Genomic DNA, 22,416 nt, shown 5'->3' on the forward strand with positions numbered 1-22,416 from the left:
AACAGAAAGCCTATTGGCTCATTACGTGGTCGCCCGCTTTGGTGATTTAATCTGCTCGACAGCCGCTTGGGGCTTGAGGAGCAGATGAAAGCACCTCGATATTGAGGAGCAGATGGAAGCGCCTCGATATTCAGTTTACTTTCGACGCAACGAAGTGACGGTCGATTCGATATTTGGAGTTGATGGTATTCGCATTTACTACTTATGAGGGAAGATTGTTCCAGTGGCGGACGACTCGGTTTGAAAAGAAACTCCTTCCAATGTCTGTGTTACATCGACTCGACTGAATGGGTAAACCGTTATTTTTAGTTCTTGAATTGGTTTGCAGTTCAAAGAATTTGGATTAATCGAGGTTACTGAACCTTTTTCAGGTCCTTGAAGACTTGAATCATATCCCCTCGTAGGCGTCTGTTCTCCAATGTAAAGATATTGAGTCGCTTGAGTCGTTCCTCGTACGGTTGAGCCCTGAAGGCTGGAATCATCTTCGTGGCGCGTCGTTGAATCCTTTCCAGTAAATCAATGTCCTTTCTGTAATTAGGAGACCAGAACTGTGCTGCATACTCGAGGTGCGGTCTTACCATGGAATTATACAAGGATAACATCACGTCTGGCGTTTTACACTCAAAGTTCCTCGCTATGAATCCGAGTATAGTGTTGGCTTTGTTATATGCTTGTTTAGCAGTGATTCGCGTGTTTCAGGTCACTGCTGATAATGACTCCAAGATCTTTTTCCTCCTGCATCGCCTGCAGAGGTTTCCCATTCATGATGAATGTGTGGTTACTGTTTCTGAACCCAATGTGCATGACTTTGCATTTGTCAACATTAAAGGACATTTGCCATTTTTCCGACCATTCGATAATATAATTGAGATATTCCTGAATGATTTCGCAGTCGGTCTTTGTGAGGGCCTTTCCACCCACTTTGGTGTTGTCAGCAAATTTCGATATTGTGGATTTAAGTCCTGATTTTAGGTCATTGATATATATGATACCGAGAATGGGCCGTAGCACTGACCCTTGAGGCACTCCACTAGTGACTGGCAGCCAATCGGAAGGCTGCCTTTTGAGTAGCTCTCGTTGTTTTCTGCCGGTGAGCCAATCTCTTATCCACGCGATCAGATTGGCTCGGCGAAGAGCGAAGGCGAAGCTCCCGCTTCGCCTTCGCCGCGTTGGCGACACCTAGGGTAACCGGCAACTCCAACTTTTCCTGGTGCGCGTCATACACGGCCAAGGTCGGTTGCCCGTATCCACATCCACAATGTAAACAAAGAACTTGCCATGTATCAACATGGCGTCGTCTGATAAAGTAAGGGCTGTTGCGGCTTGTGCTGCCATTACCCAAGTTATGGACTTGTTGCTGCAGTTAAATGGAAGGAAGAAACAGTTGTGGGTGTGGCATGCCTGTGGCTCCTCCATGCCAGTTCTCATTGTCACCACTGCGCGTGCACGGCCAACCCACCCGTACACATGGAACGAATAACAACAAGCACACACACACACACACACACACACACACACACACACACACACGCACGCATGCATACACCAGACTCTTTAGGAACCATTGCAGATGTTTCTGACAAATATAAATGACTTCACCATTTCTTTGCGTGTATTAGAACGTATTTGGTGAGTGGCTCACATGAACCAAACCTAGCTTTTGGCAAGAAGAGAGCAGTCGCCTTTAACACTGCTCTCTTCTTGCCATTGGGTATATTTGGTTTGTATGAACCACTCACCAAATAAGTTCTAACACACTCTAGGAAATGGCGAAGCCATTTTTGTTTGTGAGAAATATCTGCCATGGTTCATGATGAGTCTGGTGTGTGCGTGCGTGTGTGTGTGTGTCTTTGTTGTTACTCGATCCACGTGTTATGTGGTCGGAGTCTAGATGGGTGGGTTGCCGCTCACGCACAATGGTGACAATGAGAACTGGCACGGAGGAACCGCAGACACGCCACACCCACAACAGCTTCTTCCTGCCATTTAACTGATGCAACAAGTCCATAACTTGGGTAATGGCAGCACAAGTTAAGAACATAAGAATATAAGAACATAGGAGTCTGCAAGAGGCCGGTAGGCCTGTACGAGGCAGCTCCTCTGAACCTAAGCTCCCGTGTAGCACCCGTGTATCTAACCCCACCTAATATCGCTGTCCATGAATTTATCCAATCTATTGTTGAATATGACAATTGTATTGGCACTCACCACATGACTGCTAAGCCTATTCCACTCATCCACCACCCTGTTTGTAAACCAATTTTTGCCTATGTCCCTGTTGAATCTGAATTTATCCAATTTAAACCCATTACTTCGTGTCCTACCCGGTTCTCTTACCAACAAAACCTTATGAATGTCTCCCTTATTAAAGCCCTACATCCATTTATAAACCTCGATCATGTCTCCACGCACCCTTCGCCTTTCTAGAGAATGCAAGTTTAACTGTTTGAGCCTTTCCTCGTATGGCAAGTTTCTCAACCCCTGAATCATCTTAGTCATCCTCCTCTGCACCGATTCTAACATTTTGATATCCATTCTATAGTAAGGTGACCAGAACTGAACCGCATAGTCAAGATGAGGTCTAAGTAACGCTAAATATAGTTTGAGGAAGACTTCGGCGCTTCTGTTGCTTACGCTCCTTGAAATATATCCCAGTACCCTATTTCCTCGATTTCTAGCTTGAATGCATTGTGCCCTTGGACGGAGATCAGAGCTCACTAAGCCCCCTAAATCCACCCCCTAAATGCGACATCCCTTAATTTAGCAGACAACGCCATGTCGATACAGGGCAATTGCTTTGTTTACGTTGTAGATGTGGATACGGGCAACCGACCTCGGCCCGGAAAAGTTGGATTTGCCGGTTGCCCAAGCTGCCGCCAACGCGTTGGTAAGAATATGGCCCAGTGTGACACCAGCAAGTTACGGACAACCGACAACTCGCTCCCGGATGGGCGCACGGGCGTTGCCACAACAGTTAGAAGAAAACAGCCAGTGTGACACTGCCCCAAGGCAGCGAGGCCGCTGACCGGGTGAGCGCCGGCGATGACGTCATCGGACTCCTAGCGAATCACAAGCGTGTTTTCAGAGTTCAGCCAATTGTAAGGCTTCATCTGAGGCTTTAAAATGACCCGATCTCTCTTCCTGTTTTCTTCCTTTTTCCAAGGTACGTATTTATAGATAACAAGGGAGTAAAGGAGGAAAAAAAGTGAGCTTCGGGAGGCAGCATGAGCCAATTATAATAGCGCCACAATGAACAGTTGGCTGGGCCATGACAGGCTCGGGGCCGACCATCAGGTCCAGATGGATAGTCTACCGGCGCCATAGCCCACATGTAAAAATAAAAAAAATAAAAAAATAAAAAAAATCCACGGAACGGAACAGATAAGCGCTTTTTCAGTGTTTTCAATACCTCGAGTTTCGCGATCCTCGAGTTTAGCGCTAAACCTTCGGAACGAAGCGAGCGGGAAACTCGAGAGGGTACTGTATTTGTTACATACTTCATTCTAAAAAAAGGTTAGATTCACTAAACTGTCTATAGGATAGATTGGAATGGTATTTGTGGGTGTAAATCCATGATGGACCTTCTCCGGAAAGGTCGTCAAATTGACAGAACGAAGGGAACAAGCCAACCGTACCGCCAGGTGACCGGTAACCTCTCTATAAATTGATCCTTCAGGACAAACCACTGTCACAAAAAATGGTAGTGTGAAAAAGAAGTAGTGAAATCCGGAGAACCTCCTGTGGAAAAGTGGTTTAAGAATGACGTGACGATTGGGGCGAGTCTCTAGAGCTTTAGAAGCATCTGTCTGGGTCAGCACCACCTCGCAGATACCACCTGTCAACGGTGGGAAGGCAAAGAGTGACGCTGAGCAAAAATAGAGATTGTGATACTTTGTTTTGCAGGCCCGCAGGTCCGACAACTGAACCGTTGCATAAAGCGAAAAATCACTACGAATCAATACCACTGTGGCAGGTAAGTCGAGCACCATCACCGAGTCATTTACAGAGAAAGGGAAAGGTTCCAGCTGATAAGCCTCAAACTCATCCTTTGACTTGAAGGGAACGTGAATCACTATAGCTTCCGACGTCAGGAATGACTCCAGCAAAGGATAGTTGTGGTGTATGGCATGCATATCAAACAAAGGTGTTCCTCCTCTCCTATATTTTAAAGCCCTTTGTAAATCTCTGACAGGGAAAAGAGAAGAAGTAACCCTACCACAATCTGCATCCACTACATTCTGAATTACTAGTGCATTAGTATGGAGGACAGAGTTGACCGCACTCTCCAAGGCAGGCAAGGCTTGTCTAACACGTGCCATTTCGTACAAATTCCCCATGCCGGTAAACAACTCAATAAAGAAAGTCACTAAGGTTCGAGAATAAGAAGCAATGTCCTGTACCGCATGCTCAAGTCTGGAAATGTGTAAGTTAGGCCAAGTGGTTATACCTATCCCGCAGCTCCTCCACATCCTCATCATCCATGCGGCGACTTCAATAACCCCTCTGTTAACTGGTCTGCACTATCTGCCGACAGGGAAGGAACTAGATTATTAAATTTTGCGCAAGATACATTTCTTTATCAAACAGTTATCGCGCCGACGCGAGGAAATAACATTCTGGATTTAGTCTTCATGACCGACAGCCACCTCATAACCGCCTGTAAGGTCGGCGAGCCATTTGCAAGCAGTGACCACAACATAATCAGATGCGTTTTAAATATTGAAACAAAAGCACGAGCAAACTCACTCTTAATACCTAATTATAGTAAAGCAAATTTTATGGACCTAAAAAGAGAACTGGCTTCAGTAAATTGGAATCATTTGCTCAACAACGTCAGCGTTCAAGAAATGTATAATCGTTTTACTGCACAAATCACTGCGAGTGTAAATAAATTCATTCCACTCAAGCCACGAAGGACTGATAATCGAAAACCGTTGTGGATGAATAATTACCTACCTACCTACCTGTATGAGCAATATAAGCTGTCACATAATTCACAGGATCATACCAATTACATCAATGCCAAGAGAGAGTGCGAAAGGAAAATCAGAAAACAGAAACGCGAACATGAGATGAAAATATCACTCGATGCTAAGAAAAATCCCAGGTTATTTTTCAGTTACATAAGAAACAAAAAAACTGTTAAAAATAATATCGGCCCACTACTATTAAATGGCAATACGATTAGTGATGATAAAGGCATGGCGTCGGCCCTAAATTCAACCTTTAGTAATGTATTTACAAAAGAGAACATGACATCGATTCCAGCCCCGAAGAAAATTTTTCAAGGCCCTGAAGAACATAAGCTTGCATTGACCAAAATTGATATCAGCGAAGTGCGTGCGTACCTGCAGAAAATAGATCCAAATAAATCTCCGAGCCTCGACAATTTATCTCCTCGCGTGTTGAGAGAATGTAGTCAACAGCTAGAATTACCCATAACATTAATATTCAACAAGTCATTAGCACAGGCCAGTGTGCCTCTCGAGTGGAAAAAGGCCAACATTACCCCGATCTTTAAAAAAGGAGATAAAAAACATGCCAGTAATTATCGTCCCATCAGCCTTACGTCTGTCCTAATTAAACTATTCGAAAAAATAATCAGGGATAAAATGATCACTTTCCTTGATAGTCAGCATGGATTTCGTAGTAATCGGTCTTGCCTTACCAACCTATTAACCTTTTTCAACGATGTTTATACATGTTGGGACGCCCAAAGCCCATATGACGTAATTTACTTAGATTTTCAGAAAGCGTTTGATAAAGTTCCTCACGTTAGGGTTATTTCAAAACTGCGTTCCCACGGTATTAACTACCATCTATGTGCGTGGATTCATGACTGGCTCACCAACAGAGAACAACGTGTAGTTCTTAATGGTGAAGCATCGGACTGGCAACCCGTCACCAGTGGCGTGCCCCAAGGTTCAGTCCTGGGGCCAACACTATTCATAATTTACGTGAACGACTTAGAAACTGATATCCTATCAAAAGTAGCCAAATTCGCCGACGACACCAAATTAGGAGGTACGGTAATGAACAGTCAAAGTTGCGAGAATATTCAATCAGACTTAATAAGACTTGCCGACTGGAGCGAAAAATGGCAAATGAGTTTTAACGTAGATAAATGTAAAGTAATGCACATAGGTGAAAAAAATCCTAACTTTAAATATCAGATTCAAGGACATGAGCTCAGCGAAGTAAAACAAAAAAAAAGATCTTGGTGTCATTATCAGTAACACTCTTAAAATGAATGAGCAATGTTCTGTAGCGAGTAAAAAAGCCAATATGATGTTAGGATTAATCTCAAGAAACTTTGATTATAAGTCATCCGAACTTATGAAGAAATTATATTTAGCATTTGTAAGACCACACCTAGAATACGCCGTTCAGTTCTGGCCATCGAACTTTATCAAAGATCAAGTTTTGCTAGAAAAGATACAGCGACTAGCAACCAAACAAATTCCAGCGCTCCGAAACTTGCCATATGACGAGCGTTTAAAGCGTTTAGATATGTTTTCCCTAAGAAAGCGAAGGATAAGAGGGGACTTAATTGAAGTGTTCAAAATCCTTAATGGATTCGACAACATTAACCCAGATAGTCTATTTCAGAGAGACACCAACACAATAACACGCAGCAACGGTATGAAGTTAAAGGGAAACCGATGTAACACATTGGTGCGTCGATCACTGGAATAGACTCCCACCGTCAGTAGTTAGCGCACAGAGGATCAATAGCTTCAAGTCTTCATTGGATAAGTACTTCAGGGATATAAGATTATACTGACCCTTCTTCGCATATTTTCAGACAGATTGCAGCAAGACCTCAACCTAAATCCATATTATTCTCCCCCACAACCTAGATTGCAAGTAGCGTAAGTTAACAACAGAGTAAAGCAACAGTTAATGTTCGCATGACAGATGGAGTGAGGTGTGGGTGCAGTAAGGTGACAGGTTACTGGTGCGTGCCTAATACCGCCGGTTAAACGAGGATCAAGCCTCCATCTGTGCCCCTGAAACTACACCTCACCCATCGTGAGTATTAAGGGGGGATTCTGGGGCTGCCCTGTGTTGGCCACTCGGCCTCATCCAGCCTCCCTGTGTTTCCATGTTCTTATGTTCTTATGTAATGAAGTCATTTTCCCCCACAGCTTAGGTTACCAGTAGTGTAAGTTAAGGGTAGTAATTTCCTCTTATTTCTCTCTTTACTGTAAAATTTCCATGTCCCTTTCTTCCTTAAAGCTACATGATGTTCTCTTCTAACTATTTCCTGCCGGCACGTTGCCGGAGGGAGAGGTGGGTGGGGAGGAGCCTTCATCTATTCTGTCCAGTTCTACCACACGTAGATTACTAGTAGTAGCGGTAGTAAACAGACACCCTCGCCATAGACCGATAGGTCTTCTGGTGTCCGTTCTTCCTATGTATTCCTATGTATTGCGGTTCCAAACAACATGCGGGAAAGTTGCCCAATCCCATTGATCAAGCCCCGCTTAGTACGGTTAGAATAGGAAAGGTCTGCGTAGTTCTCCAAAGGCAGGGTTAGAGTGTCATTCAAGTGTCTTACGCGCTCATGCATCAGACGCGTGATACCCTCTACAGGAGCATTCCTATCCAGCTGCAACAAAACCTCAGTCACTTGTTCCGTTATTGTCCTCAGCGTGCCCGGTATTTCCACCAGAGCAGTAAACGGGTACTGGACCCGCAGGACATCCTCAACCAGAGAAACCCGACACAAATGGGCAGAGAGGGCTCCCGGCTTGAGGTGCGCAGGGTAGGGCAGAGGGTACCTATCATCCTCAGTTACCTCATTTACTTTCCTAAAATCGATGACAGGCCTGAAACTTCCGTCCTTCTTTGGGACTAAGAACAAGGGTGAGTTCCACGGAGATCGGGAATGCTGAATAACACCCTGGCCCAACATATCTTTAACCTGTTCATCTACAATCCGCCGTTGGCTGTGTCGAAGTCTGTATGCTGGAATGTACACCGGGTTGGTGTCGGGTTTAACCCATATCTTGTGTTCTGTCGTATCAGTTGCACCTAAAGGCTCACCGGGCAGGGCAATGACATCACGATACAGATGTAAAAGCTGTAGAAGCGGGCCCTTAAGCTCGGGATAATCGACTACTTTGACAAAAGAGTCGACAGATGAGGCCTGACTTGTCTTGTCGCCGGCGTCGGGTTGACCCACCGCGCTGACACAAGTCCACGTTATCTCTGAAGGTTCTGGCGACACCTGTCCGTCGAACGCTAATGCGCGACCCAAAAAGACTACATTTTTTTAGTTTAACTGGACCGCCAGTGGCATTAACCACTAAAGCTACGGTCCTACTTCCCTCGCGTACCGTGTTAAGGGTGGACTCTATCGCTAGCGTGTTCACACGACTAGGCCCTTCAAGGCAGACGTCACAACCTACGGTGGCGTTAGGGACTGACACGGGGACGTGCATTGCGGTTCGTTGAGGGATTTCATGATTCCTTACGACTATCGAATTGACATTTTTCCATCCCCTGAACACATCAGGTGGTGTTGGTGGTTTATCATGAAGTGAGGTGGTGCCCGTGTCAGGCACCGGCACCGTGGAAAGAGTCGGAGCGGTATGCACTACTGACTCAGGAGAAACATTTCCCGACCCTTGCTGGGTGTTTCCTTTCTTTCCCAGGGAGAAGCGAGGCGCACAGGTTGATCCATGGCCTTGAAACATCCCTTGAAACCTTACTGTATTAATATCTGGAATTATTACCATGCGGTTCGACCTCAGTGACGACAACCCTAGAAGACCGTCAGACGGCAGTGAAATGTTGGACGTCACGTAAAAATCTAAACGCATGATAGGGGTGTTTCATCCCAAACTCACTGGCAAACACACAATCCCAAGGATGTTAAGCCTGTCGATGGTGACACCGCAAAGGCTTAGATCAGAGTCGTAGCTGGTAGCGGCCTTCCCGCGACGCGCGTTTTAAAGCTATGTACGTCTCTTCTGACAAAACATTAACCGCAGCCCCGGTGTCGACCGCACAGGACGCTTGCAGCGGACCCAATTTTACTTTAAGTGCCATAATTGCAGGCTGACTGCACGCGGCAACAACATATTCAAACAGGCTACTATTGTCAGCCTGCACTGCAGTCTCAATTTCCTCTGGCGCCCGGGTTGCTACCCCGGGTCGGTTTTGGGGAGGCGTTCGGCTTTCCTCGACCTCTTTCCGAACTTTCCTGTTCGCTCTATCTTCAACTTTATCACAGAGAAACACTCCTCTGTGGTGTGGCTACCAGTACCGTGGATAAAACAGGACTTGCCAGTGTTGTAGCCCTCGGCACGACTTTTTTGAAGCGGCCGGGGTCTTCTGAGAAGCAGACTTGCCTGACATCAGCGAGCCTCCCCTTTCCTTATTTGCCTTTCGATCCCGCTGGTGTTTCATACAATAGTCAACCGTACGACCGTCTCGCTGACAATAAGAACAGTGGCGTTTAGGCTTTTCGGTGACGGATACCACCACCGATGAGGACGCGCTACTATTAACATTCTTTTGTTCTACAGAGGCTACATCGGGAGCTGGTGCTCCGTCTTTCTCTTCAATTTTGGTCTTGAGTTTAAGGACGAAATCGTGCAACTTGTCAGTGGGGCCGTAGGCTAGGGATAAAGAGCTTTTTTCGAAACTGGCCCTTGATGACAGCCAAGTACATGAAAAATTTCAGAAATTTGATCACATTAGCTAGAGACATATTCTCTCCCTCTGCCCAGCCACCAGCTCTCAAATATGAGCCCAAATCAGTAGACAACCGATAGGCGTCCACTTGCCCGGCAAAAAGACCTTTACTCTCCACAGTTGAAATCAAGGTGGTCACAGCTACATTTACGACCTTGACGAGGCTGTGTTTAACATCCTCCCCAAGTGATTCAAGAAAATGTGACCGAAACTGGTCATAATCTTTGGTTTGTTGCGGTTTCATGAACGCGCTGGCGTACATGAGAGCTGAAGTTTCTGTTCCAGCCTTTAATCGGGACCTAATGAAGGATATGTTATCTCCCGGATCTGACATCAATTAATTATTCATGACATCCTTGCACTGCAAAATGAAATCCCTAGCAGTGTAATTCACTTCATTGCCTGCGAAAGCTCTGACTGATGCCGTAGTCGGCAGAAGTTTAATGGTATTAGTAGCCATTATGGGTTGTTTGTTATTTAAGTTCCCACCGCTGCCACCATTTTTATGTTAGTCTTTTATGTTACCAGTTTTTATAGTAACTTCAGGTAAGTGTTATGGTTTGTGTTAAGGGCACGAACTACTATCTCTCGTCAGGTCCGGTGTACCGTTGCCTGCTTTCTCCAGTTGATTGAAGTTGACGAGATAACACAATAGCCCTTTAATTTAAGTGATGTGGATTATGTTTGGCCGAGTGGAGCCGTAAAGTTCACTTTGTTCACTTAGTTCACTTATCTCCCTCTCTCTCTGGTATATTAAAAGTGTGATTGGTTTTAACTATATTTACAGTTTTACACAATAGTTTCAAAGTTTATGTGAGCTGTCGCCCGCACACCCAGAACAGAGCGATGTTCTCGTGCTCGCTGCCCAGTGTGATCTGCCTGCTTCAGTCTGGGTGGAAGTATATATGTGCGTTGATAATTCACCGGAAGTGTTGATCTTCCGGATGCCGACTCGCCGGACCTTACAAGATTCCGGTGCTGAGTCTTGCTGATTCCACCGTCAGCTCAGCACAGTTCCCACGGCCAAAAGCACCACGTGTTGTTAAACATCCTGTGGCGTGATATTGAGCTGGCGTTTCGACACATACAGTCATACATTCACATGTACATTATAATATATACATTACATCCCTCCTCATGCTAAAAAGACTTCGTTCAATCACACTTGTTCATAAACTACCAAGACAGAGGCAGCTCTCAAAGTGTACCTGCCTAAGACTTCATTCTCCAGCTAATCATGTTTCATATTTCTGCCGAGAAATTAGTCAAATATCTTCTTCGCCTGAGCAGTCCGAGTTCACTTCCGCTAAGTCAAGAACTGATTAAGCAAGTCAGTATGCCATGTCACGAGGTATTTGGGACGAGAAAGGAGCCCTCATGGAGACTTGCCCGGAGGAACCCTCGGCGTTTGTGTCGGAGGGATGGCGACGGGTGCATCCCCCCGATGTATCCCCCCATCGGTTATTTGATCAGTCTTGACTCACCAAAATATATTTCATTAACGCGAAATTCCAGTCTTGCTTTCTATATTTCTTGCGAAGACTTCTGACATCTAGACAAATATATCCCCAACAACTTTAATTATTGATATTTGATCTATTTTGGCCGCTCTTTTCTATTTCCTTTATTTATTTTTTTGTTTACGTCTCCGCCTATTGCGCCGGCAGGCTTGCTTGAGGGGCCTGGATGGTATTCGGCCCCAGCCCATCATGGCGCAGGCAAATGTTTATAGTGGCGCAATCCTCAGCTGTTTTATTCTTTTCTGCCATTGAGCAGTTTCCTCTCCTGTAAAAAGAAAATGTCTAACCCTCCTTAATTATGATGGCTATACAGATTTCATGCATCTCTAAAGCTGAACTCTTTGCTCAAGACTCCGTGCATATTCTTCCTACTCATAATATTTATTTACTCCTCCTTCTGAAGGTTTATAGACCCACTGGATTTACTTATAGTCTTTAAAAATCTGCTAATAAGTTGACATTCTGCCTGGTCAAACTCTTATAAACATCTATCAGACGTTTTTTTTCCCAAATTTTTCCTCGGTCATCCTATCTTAGCTGTTTCGATTAAACGTTTGTTGGTGCATTAGAAGTCGTTGAGCCTCTGAGAGTCTGGTACAAAGTTTTTGGTTTATAAACTACTGTACTTCGAGCTGTATCCCGCTCCGGACTTTCATATCCAGTTTTCTTTCAGGCTGATCTTACTCTATCCGCTGAGGTGTTCACTGTTTTCCCACTAAAACTATCAACAGTGGTGTTCCGAATAACTAAAAGACACAGTTTAAATTATTCATGATCTTTGTAAACAAAATGTAATAACCACTTATACCAATAAAAACTTGGTCATACTTTAGGAATGATGAGCATGGCCTTGAGGTTACTCCTGTACACGATTGCAATGATTAGAGATGACAGAAGCCACACTCCTCCCACAAGCCTCCCAGTGTTAGTTCCTGGAAACCATCCCATGGCTGAAAAAAATAACACGAATGTTTAGAATTATAAAGGTAGTGAAATTATGATTTATTATGCCATCCACAACCAGAGTGCACACGATTTAATTAAAAATGCATTCGCATAGCATTATATTCGTAGGGCTACCGACATGAAGCTAACTTTGGAATTTGTCCAGAGTGCATATTTAACTATCTATAGGGGAGCATACGCCCATGGGCGCGTCGCTTTATTCACTCGCCGCCGATAGTTCCTGTGATCCTCCCGAGTAAGCTCCCACGCAGCTGCCCTATCCTTCCCAAGTCCTTCCCGACGCCTCAGCCACGAGTTATGAGGTCGTCCCCTTGGTCACCTCCATTCAGGATTGTCTCGTACAGAATTAACCTTGGGAGCAGGATCGACGTCGGTGAGGGATGCCACGTATAGTGTCCATATATCCAATGTTGGCGTTCACGGACTAAGGTGGTATGGCGCCTCAATTGAATTTCATTCCAGCGATACCCCATGATCCTGCAAAGGCACTTGGTACCAAAGGCAACGACACGCCTCTCCAAGTCACTAGTCAGTGTCTATATCTCACAGCTAGATAGTAAGAAAGGAAGCGCAAGCGATTTAAAGATTCGAATCATTGTCCACATGCATCGATTTGTACAACGCTCTATACTCGTGTTGAATGAGTCCACAACACTGTGGGCCAGGCCAAATACTCCTCAGGGCGTATTCCCGTCCAGCGATGTTTTTCTTCCTAGCAGTGATGCCAAATCAAAACCTTCTGTGAAACACTCCTATCTGGTAACACTGCGATCGGTTCATGTTATTGATTTAAGTACAAGCCAAGTATTTTCGTCAGACTGTGTTATTTTCAGCAAAGCAGTCTGATCGTTCCATAATCTTTAAAGTAACTTTGCTACATGAGGTCACATTCGTTGACTTCAATGATGTATGTAGTCACATGGCCCTCTCCTTGTACGCAATAACAAGAACAATAGCTGCCCAGGAATAGCTTTTTGCACCATGTATGTAAGCGTTTGTGGCCAAAAGCCTGCGAAATATACTACAGTGGGCTGGCAGCATAAAGGTCGCCCGTGAACATGTTATAAGCATCCTCTGTCCATTGTAAGCAAGAATCTGAGTAACTTCCATATATAAACCTTCCTGCCGGCACATGATATGATTATCGATGTAGTAGTTACCTCATGTACGAAATATGAATGAGAAAACAGTCCACGGTCACCGTTGCCAGATTATTGTACTAAAGAGCCGCGTATTTACCGGTTTCTGGCACATACCTGTTGCCGCAAAGCATCAATAATTAACCATTTAAACGATACCCATATATGAAGGCAGTTATTTGGGTGATGAAAGCAGTTTTTGTTCGGAAATCGGCAAACATAACAGGCAGAGTACGACAATCTGGCAACGTTGTGCATGGTTCAACTGATGACATTGCTGGAACACGGTATTGCCGCTTCCTCTATGTGAAAAGCGTATAGCTTGAACAATTGAATATTTCTCATTTCTTCTTCTTCCACTTATAAATAAACAACATGTACTTCTTATTCTGAAAACATAAATTTCGTTCATACGTTTCACTTTATAGAACATATTTTACGCTCTCAATAAACGTGACACCTTGCAGAATAATATCAACCTATTATATCCTATATATCCTATACTGCTTAAAGAAACAAAGAGCGAAATACTCCCCTCCCTCACAACCGTATTCAATATGTCCTTGCGACAAGGCATCGTCCCTTCGGATTGGAAAAAGGTTAACGTGACACCGATTTTTAAGAAAGGAGACAAAAAAATACCAGGTAACTACCGACCCATTAGTCTAACTTTAATTGTTGATAAGGTACTTGAGAGCATAATTAGAGACAAAATTGTGAGTTATCTCGAAAGCCACTCATTAATTGGGGATTCACAACATGGCTTCCGTAACAAAAGATCCTGCCTATCAAACTTATTGACCTTTTATAACGACCTCTTCTCAGTTTATGACGTAACTAAATCATTGGACGTAGTCTATCTTGATTTCCAGAAAGCGTTTGATAAAGTCCCACATCGTAAATTACTTTATAAATTAAAGCAAATAGGTATTGACGGTCAAGTAAACCAATGGATCGCGAATTGGTTGAGCAACAGACAACAAAAGAGTGGTGATTGACGGATTTAACTCAGAGTGGGCGCCGGTCACTAGTGGCGTCCCTCAGGGCTCGGTTCTTGGCCCAGTGCTCTTCATTACTTATATCAACGATGTGGATGTTGGACTCAATAATCGCATTAGTAAATTTGCAGACGACACAAAGATTGGTAACTCGGTTCTCACTGACGAAGACAGGCAAAGCCTCCAAGAGGATTTGCACAAATTTTCAGCTTTGTCGGATAGATGGGAGATGTCCTTTAACGTAGACAAGTGCCAGGTCCTTCAAGTTAGAACAAGAAATAAGAAGTTCGATTACGAAATGCACGGCGTTAAACTCACAAGCGTTCAGTGCGTTAAGGACCTGGGGGGTCAAAATCGCGTCAAACCCCAAATTCTCACATCAATGCATCGATGCAGCAAATAAAGCGAACATAATGTTGGGCTTCATTAAAAGAAGCTTTTTATTCAAGAATAAAGATGTAATAGTTCCGCTCTACAATAGATTAGTCAGACCCCACTCGGAATATGCGGTACAGTTTTGGTCTCCTCACCATGCAAAGGACATTGCTAAATTAGAAGGTGTTCAGCGTCGGGCAACAAAAATGACCCCTTCCTTGCGCAACAAATCCTACGAAGAAAGGTTTTCCACCCTTAATATGTTCTCTCTTGAGAAACGTCGCCTCCGAGGAAAACTGATCGAATGTATTAAAATACTTAATGGTTTCACGAATGTAGACAACAAAATTGTTTATGATCGATGACATTTTGCGAACGAGGAACAATGGCATAAAACTCAAATGTAGACAAGTAAATTCAGACTGCACCACATTTTTCTTCAACAACGTTGTAGTGCAAGAATGGAATAAGCTCCCACCGTCAGTGGTCCAGTGTAACACGATTGACTCCTTTAAAAACAAGCTCGACCGTCACTTCCTTGAACTTAATATTAACTAGAGTAGAAAAGCAACGTTTTGGAGCCATCTGATTAATGTAGAATCACTTAGGTTTAAGGACAGACCACCTAGTCTGGACCATGGGGTCTGTGTGGTCTGAGTTTCTATGTAATTCTATGTAATTCTTCGCTTCTACACTAAAGTCTTATAAACGTGTTTGTATTTAATTTTTTCCTCATATTCGGGTCAAGGTGGACTGTAATCTACGTGTTTTACGCCAGTTAGAAAATACTAGCACTTCATCGTGCATAAATGACGATATAATTCATAATTATGTCCCAAGGGAAAGGTTCAAGGGAGGTCTGGAGGTACCTCGGGAATGGATCCTTCGAGGATGATATTGGGAGACAGGCATACGGCCGCTAATCAAACACCTGGATCCATAGTTTTTCAAGATCGAACACTGGCGGGTTTCATATTTTTGTTTTCACATGATGCGTAACCCGAGTTTCGCAACACGCCTGTGATCTCCCTTAAAGAACTCAGCACTCCGGATTGATTATTGGGGAGTTTGGTCTTGGCGCCGCAACCGCAGTGTCATGTGGCGCCGAATATACGACTAAATGAAATATACTATTAAACTATAAGAAACGGTAACTAATTAAAACAAGATTAAAAAAGGACTGAATAAAAGGTCAATAAAATCGACAGGAGGTTGAAGACGCCATCCTCCTGTAGGAAGTCATAAACGTCATGTCCCGGGGAGAGTGTCTTTTCCCACGGCACCAGAGAGAGAGAGAGGGAGCGAGAGAGAAACTCTAATCTCCACCCCGACACCGGGAGAGGTACCGCTCTCGCAGGTCCCCCAGACTGGGGCACTTGACTAGAAAGTGCCGAACAGTCAGGGGGACCAAGCAGTCTTCACAGTACGGCTGAACTCCCTGGGACATGAGGAGTCTATGTGCGTAGCGAGTGTGACCCAACCTAAGCGGGTCAGGACAGTCTCCCTTTTGCGACTTCTTATATGGGAATACGACCAGGGACGCACAGCCCTGGTCGTGACTTCCCGTATCTTTGTCGTGGCAATCACAGCCTACCACCTGCGTTCCCACGGTGTGATGGGGGGTACCTGATAAACTGCTACAGGGAATCGTTACAGTTCAGGAGGATCATCCAACGAGTACTAACAAAGATGTGATTGATTTCCTTTGCCACACCAACACTATACGAAGTTCAGCGACGAGCCATGCGTCTCTGGAAACAATAACCAGCAATCCTCTTCCTTCTGGGTTTTGCAAATTTCAGAAGTGAACTCTTTACGTTTCTTGTGCCAGAGCTCTGTGTCAGTAACTGCACTGAAGTCGCCCAAGGCAATGAGTGTGTCGCGTGCAGGACACTGGTATAGAGTCGCATTTGGCGTAGAACATCTCTTTCTCCTCAAGTCAACACATCTTGGTAGGGACCCATATTACAGTTTAAAATAATATGAAGCCAAAGGTGTGCTTCACCCTCACCAACGTCTTACGCCAATCAACCGGAGTAACCCCAGTGGCAGATGATTGAAGTAGTAGGTATAACCTCCCAAAATGATCTCTCCACTGTCAGGTCTCTTCGTCTCAGAGAGCCCCACTATGTCCACTCTCAAACTCTTGAGTTCAGCTGACAGACTGAGTAGTAGCTGGTCATCCAAGAGACTCAGGAATTTCCACGCTCCCACACGGACAGCCCTCTGAAGATTAGCCCTGGCCTGGCTCGAGAAGCCCGTGCCCCGTCTGCGCCACCTGGCGGTCCCCCAAAAAGAAGGGGATGGGTGTGTTTTGGGGCACCGGAGCCCTGCTGACTCGACCAGACCTGTCAAAAATATTCGATACCATGTATATATATATATATATATATATATATATATATATATATATATATATATATATATATATATATATATATATATATATATATATATATATATATGCCACAACTACTAGTAGATACAACACGCGGCATATGGTATAAAAGAACATTAATTTTGTCAACCCTTCAATCGTGGTGCAGGCATCGAGGTTCACTCTGCTTAATTAGTCCGCCTCCATCGTCCCTCAGAAACAATTGCCTTTCATTTTTCTCCAGACTCCATGGAAGGAACGCACCAGTTGGGATCTGTAGACTTGGTATCTCTAGACTTATGTTATATACTTACGTTGGGTAAGCATTAACCCGTAAGCCCATGTGGCGATCTGAATAATGTGCGATATCCCGTGGAGTCCACCATCTTTTTCTCTTATTCCTTGGAGGGAGTACTGCAACTTCGACAGAGTAATAAGAAAGAAGCTGGTAGCTCCTATGATCGTAATAAATCCAAGGGCAATCATTGCCCATATCTGTCGATGTGAAAAAATAGTTAAACTATGTTTATTCGACGTTCAAAAACATAGAATCTTTCTGTTTTACATGTACATATTTGTTATTATAAACTATCATTTGTGCAAAAATTACTAAATGACAACCAGAGAGTAAAAGTAACTCAGACATCTATAATAGATAGATGATTCACACTTAATATTTTTAAACGCAGTTACTAATATTGTGTATATTTCCATAGAAAAAAACATAAAAAAGACCAATGTAGATTACATCTACCACACACTGCAACTTGTTGCTGATATTACCTGCACCGTGAAAGGCCTGATGAAGCCAGCCAACTCCGGTTGAAGTTTTGGACGTTTATAGGCAATAATCTGCTGGTCCATGAAGAGCAGTGCACTGAAATCCATGACCTCTGCTCGTTCTATGTTGATGCCCATGGGCCCGAGAGCGAAGTCCACTTCCTTAACCGCACCATAATACGCTGAATGAATTAATCGGTCGCATGTGTGTGTGTGTGTGTGTGTGTGTGTGTGTGTGTGTGTGTGTGTGTGTGTAATATTAATGATAATAATATAACGATTTATAATGGAAAACATTGTAGCCATAGAGCTGAAACTATACTATAATAATAATGATAATAATAATAATAATAATAATAATAATAATAATAATAATAATAATAATAATAATAATTATTAAAAAAAATAATAAAAATAATAATAATAATAATAATAATAATAATAATAATAATAATAATAATAATAAGAGTAATAATATCATAGCTAATAATTATAGGATAGATTATGTAATAATGATGGAAATCTGCAAGTGCTGCTCTCGAGGTTAATTCACATTCAGTTTAGACTCGTGACCATTACGGGCACTGTGCTGTTCTTGTAGCGGTCTGTCCATACCCGTATTGGAAGCAAGTTTATTACAACTGGGAAAATACCATTAGGTAAATATCACACACACACACACACACACACACACACACACACACACACACACACACACACACACACGTGCCACCTAAACACAAATTTATGCGCTCACGCAAACCTAAAAACACCCTTTCTTTTTTCCTCTTATTATCTGCAAAAATACTAAATTACGTACACATAAGATCATGTTCATCTAGTTTTACTATACACACAGTGCCATGATTTCTAGGAAAGTTATTTAGTGCAATGATACAAAACTCTACTCACCCCACGTTCGCACATCCCAACCATTCCAGTCCAGGACCCGTTCGGAAGGCGTGATCCCCAAGATCCTTTATTTTCAATTAGGTTAAAGCTTGAAAAGGATAATCATACTTTTATCAATCCGCAATATGTGCATGTCTCTGTTTGTGGATATTTTAGTATGTATCCATTTGTTCCAATGAATGTGAGTGTATATATATAAATATAATATATATATATATATATATATATATATATATATATATATATATATATATATATATATATATATATATATATATATATATATATATATATATATATATATATATATATATATATATATATATATATATATATATATATATATATGTGTGTGTGTGTATATATATATATATATATATATATATATATATATATATATATATATATATATATATATATATATATATATATATATATATATATATATATATATACCTTACCTCACCATCCATGGCTTTATCTAAACTCTTCTTGAATGTATCTACGGTATTGGCACCCACAACATGGCCCCCAAGCCTGTTCCATTCGTCCACCACTCTATTGGTGAACCAATTCTTGCCTATGTCTTTGTTAAATCTGAATATGTCTAACTTAAAACCATTGCTACGCGTCCTACCCGGCTCTTTTACTATCAAAATCTTATTGACATCCCCTTTATTAAATCCCTTCATCCATTTATAGACTTCGATTAAGTCTCCTCGCAACCTTCGCATTTTTAGCGAGTGTAGATTTAACTGCGTCAGCCTGTCTTCATAAGGCAAGTTTATCACCCCCTGAATCATCTTTGTCATCCTCCTCTGTACAGATTCTAAGATCTTGATATCCATTCCATAGTAGGGGGACCAGAACTGAACTGCATAATCGAGATGAGGTCTAACTAGTGCTAAGTAAAGTTTGAGGATGACTTCAGCGCTCCTATTGCTTACGCTCCTTGAGATGAAACCAAGTACTCTGTTTGCCCGATTTTTAGCCTGAATGCATTGAGCCCTAGGACGGAGGTCAGCGCTCACTAGGACTCCTAAGTCTCTCTCACGCCTAGACCTACTCAGAGGAGTGCCATTTAAGGAGTAATTGTGTGAGGGGTTATTCCTGCCTACACTCAGAATGCTACACTTCCCGACATTGAATTCCATCTGCCACTTCCCCGCCCAATCATATAGTCTGTCAAGCTCATCCTGGAGAACGGTAGCGTCCCTGTCTGATTGGATTACTCTACCGATCTTGGTATCATCTGCGAACTTGATGACATCACTACTTATTCCTGTGTCCAAGTCATTGATGTAAATAATAAAGAGCAGAGGACCCAGTACCGACCCTTGTGGGACGCCACTCGTAACACTGCCCCATTCAGATTTTTTACCATTGATTTGCACTCTCTGCTTCCTACCACTAAGCCACGCCCTGATCCAGTTCAAAACTTTCCCATCTATGCCGTGAGCCTGTAATTTTAGTAATAGCCGGTGATGGGGAACTTTGTCGAACGCTTTACTGAAATCTAGATACAATATGTCATAGTTTTCATATCGGTCAACCGCCTCGATTACTTTAGTGTAGAAGGACAACAGGTTAGTAGGGCAAGACCTACCCTTTGTGAATCCATGCTGTGAATCATGAATTAAACTATGCTTTTCTAGATGGTCCCGAATGCTCCCGGCTATAATTGACTCCAACATCTTTCCTACAACTGATGTTAAGCTAATTGGGCGATAATTTGAGGTGGCTGACTTGTCTCCCTTTTTGAAAATCGGCGTCACATTAGCTACTTTCCACTGATTGGGCACATACCCAGAATTTACCGACACCTTAAAGATATCGGTAAGCGGGCCACTGAGGACCTCCTTGCACTCTTTCAGCACCCTTGGGAATACTTCGTCTGGGCCCGGCGATTTGTTTTTCTTCAACCTACTAATCTCATCCTGGACTACATGCCTTGTGATGATCACATCCCTCAACTTGTCGTTCCCTTCGCCCTCGTATACCTGAACTCTCTCCGGAATGGTTGTTAGATTTTCCTGCGTGAAAACTGAGAGGAAATAGTCATTCATCATTCGGCTCCGATCTTCTCCATTCTCAACGAGCTCACCTGTGTTAGTTTTCAACGGTCCAATTTTGTCCCTTGTTTTCGTTCTGTACAATTTGAAGAAGCCCTTTGGATCGATCTTGGCCTCGTTGGCTACCCTAATCTCATAATTTATTTTTGCTAGGTGGGTGTTCCTCTTCACCGACCTGGCTAGCTCAACATACTTACCTCTGAGGTTGGTTTATCCGTTCTTTATTTTCCTATAAATTCCTCTCTTTAAGCCTATCTCATGCCTGAGTCTGCGGGTCATCCATTTGGGGTCGTTATTTTCCTTCCTACGTGCTTGGTAAGGGATATGCTGTCTCTGACCCTCTGCAATTACTCTAACTAAATTATTGTAGGTCATTTCTACTTGATTTCCCTGTCTTTCCGGCGCCAGCCTTGAGATCTGGCCCTCATCCAGCCCTAAGGTTCCCCAATTTACCTCCTCAAGGTGTCTTCTGAGCCCCTCATAATCAGCTCTTCTAAAATCAGGCACCATCACAGGGTTGAATTCATGGGTCACCGCCCAGTCCAATTTAAACCAAATTTCCTTGTGATCACTGCCACCTAATTCTCCCCCAACATCTAGCTCACTGATCATATTCTCGTTGTGAGTCAGGACTAAGTTTAAAATGTTATTTCCTCTGGTGGGCTCAGTCACTGCCTGCTTGAGAAAATTATCATGTATTACTTTCAGAAAATCCTCATATTCTAGATCACCCACCACGCCTTCCCAATCTATATTCCTATAGTTAAAATCCCCCATTACGCAGATATTTTGCTCCTGCTCGCCCTGCCTACCTCTTGCGGTAATATATCAATGTCCTGCCTGCTAAGGCTGGGTGGCCTGTAAAGAACCCCTAGAATTAGTTTGTCTTTCCCTTTGTGGACGTCCACCCAAACTGATTCTGAGTCGTCATTTGGTATTTTCCTATAAATTCCTCTCTTTAAGCCTATCTCATGCTTATATATATATATATATATATATATATATATATATATATATATATATATATATATATATATATATATATATATATATATATATATATATATATATATATATATATATATATATATATATATATATATATATATATATATATATATATATATATATATATATATATATATATATATATATATATATATATATATATATATATATATATATATATATATATATATATATATATATATATATATATATATATATATATATATTCGGGAGGACGCGAGTTCAATCTCCGCCCGGTGCCACCAAGCTGGGATTTTTCAGCCGCCGTCGAGTGGCTTAAAACTAACTACCCACATGCTGTCCAGAAAACCACCTATCAACCCGGACTCTAAATTCTAGGATTAAAGATGAGCTCCGGGAGGGCAGCATGAGCCAATGCAAGATGGCGCCACTATAAACACTCGCCTGCGCCAGAACGGGCTGGGCCGACCATCAGGCCCCACCGGGAAGAAACCTTGGACCGACCATCAGGCCCCACCGGGAAGAGGCCTACCGGCGCAATGGGCCGCGACGTAAAAAAAAAAAAAAAATAAATAATAATAA

General features: G+C 42.8%; 1 protein-coding gene across 1 annotated transcript in view; it reads right to left on the reverse strand.

Annotated features, from left to right (window-relative positions):
- LOC126992487 (glutamate receptor ionotropic, kainate glr-3-like) overlaps positions 1-18,855 on the reverse strand; it is an 83,850-nt gene extending 64,995 nt beyond the window's left edge. Inside the window, exons 1-4 of the mRNA XM_050851244.1 lie at positions 18,773-18,855; positions 17,864-18,022; positions 17,395-17,575; positions 12,054-12,175 (exon numbers count right to left, since the gene is read on the reverse strand). Coding sequence (XP_050707201.1) covers positions 12,054-12,175; positions 17,395-17,575; positions 17,864-18,022; positions 18,773-18,796 — 486 coding nt within the window. The 5' untranslated portion in view covers positions 18,797-18,855. The remainder of the gene's footprint in view (positions 1-12,053; positions 12,176-17,394; positions 17,576-17,863; positions 18,023-18,772) is intronic.
- Positions 18,856-22,416: the final 3,561 nt, after the last annotated feature.

This window comes from Eriocheir sinensis, unplaced genomic scaffold (assembly GCF_024679095.1).
Source record: "Eriocheir sinensis breed Jianghai 21 unplaced genomic scaffold, ASM2467909v1 Scaffold474, whole genome shotgun sequence".
NCBI lineage: Eukaryota > Metazoa > Arthropoda > Malacostraca > Decapoda > Varunidae > Eriocheir > Eriocheir sinensis.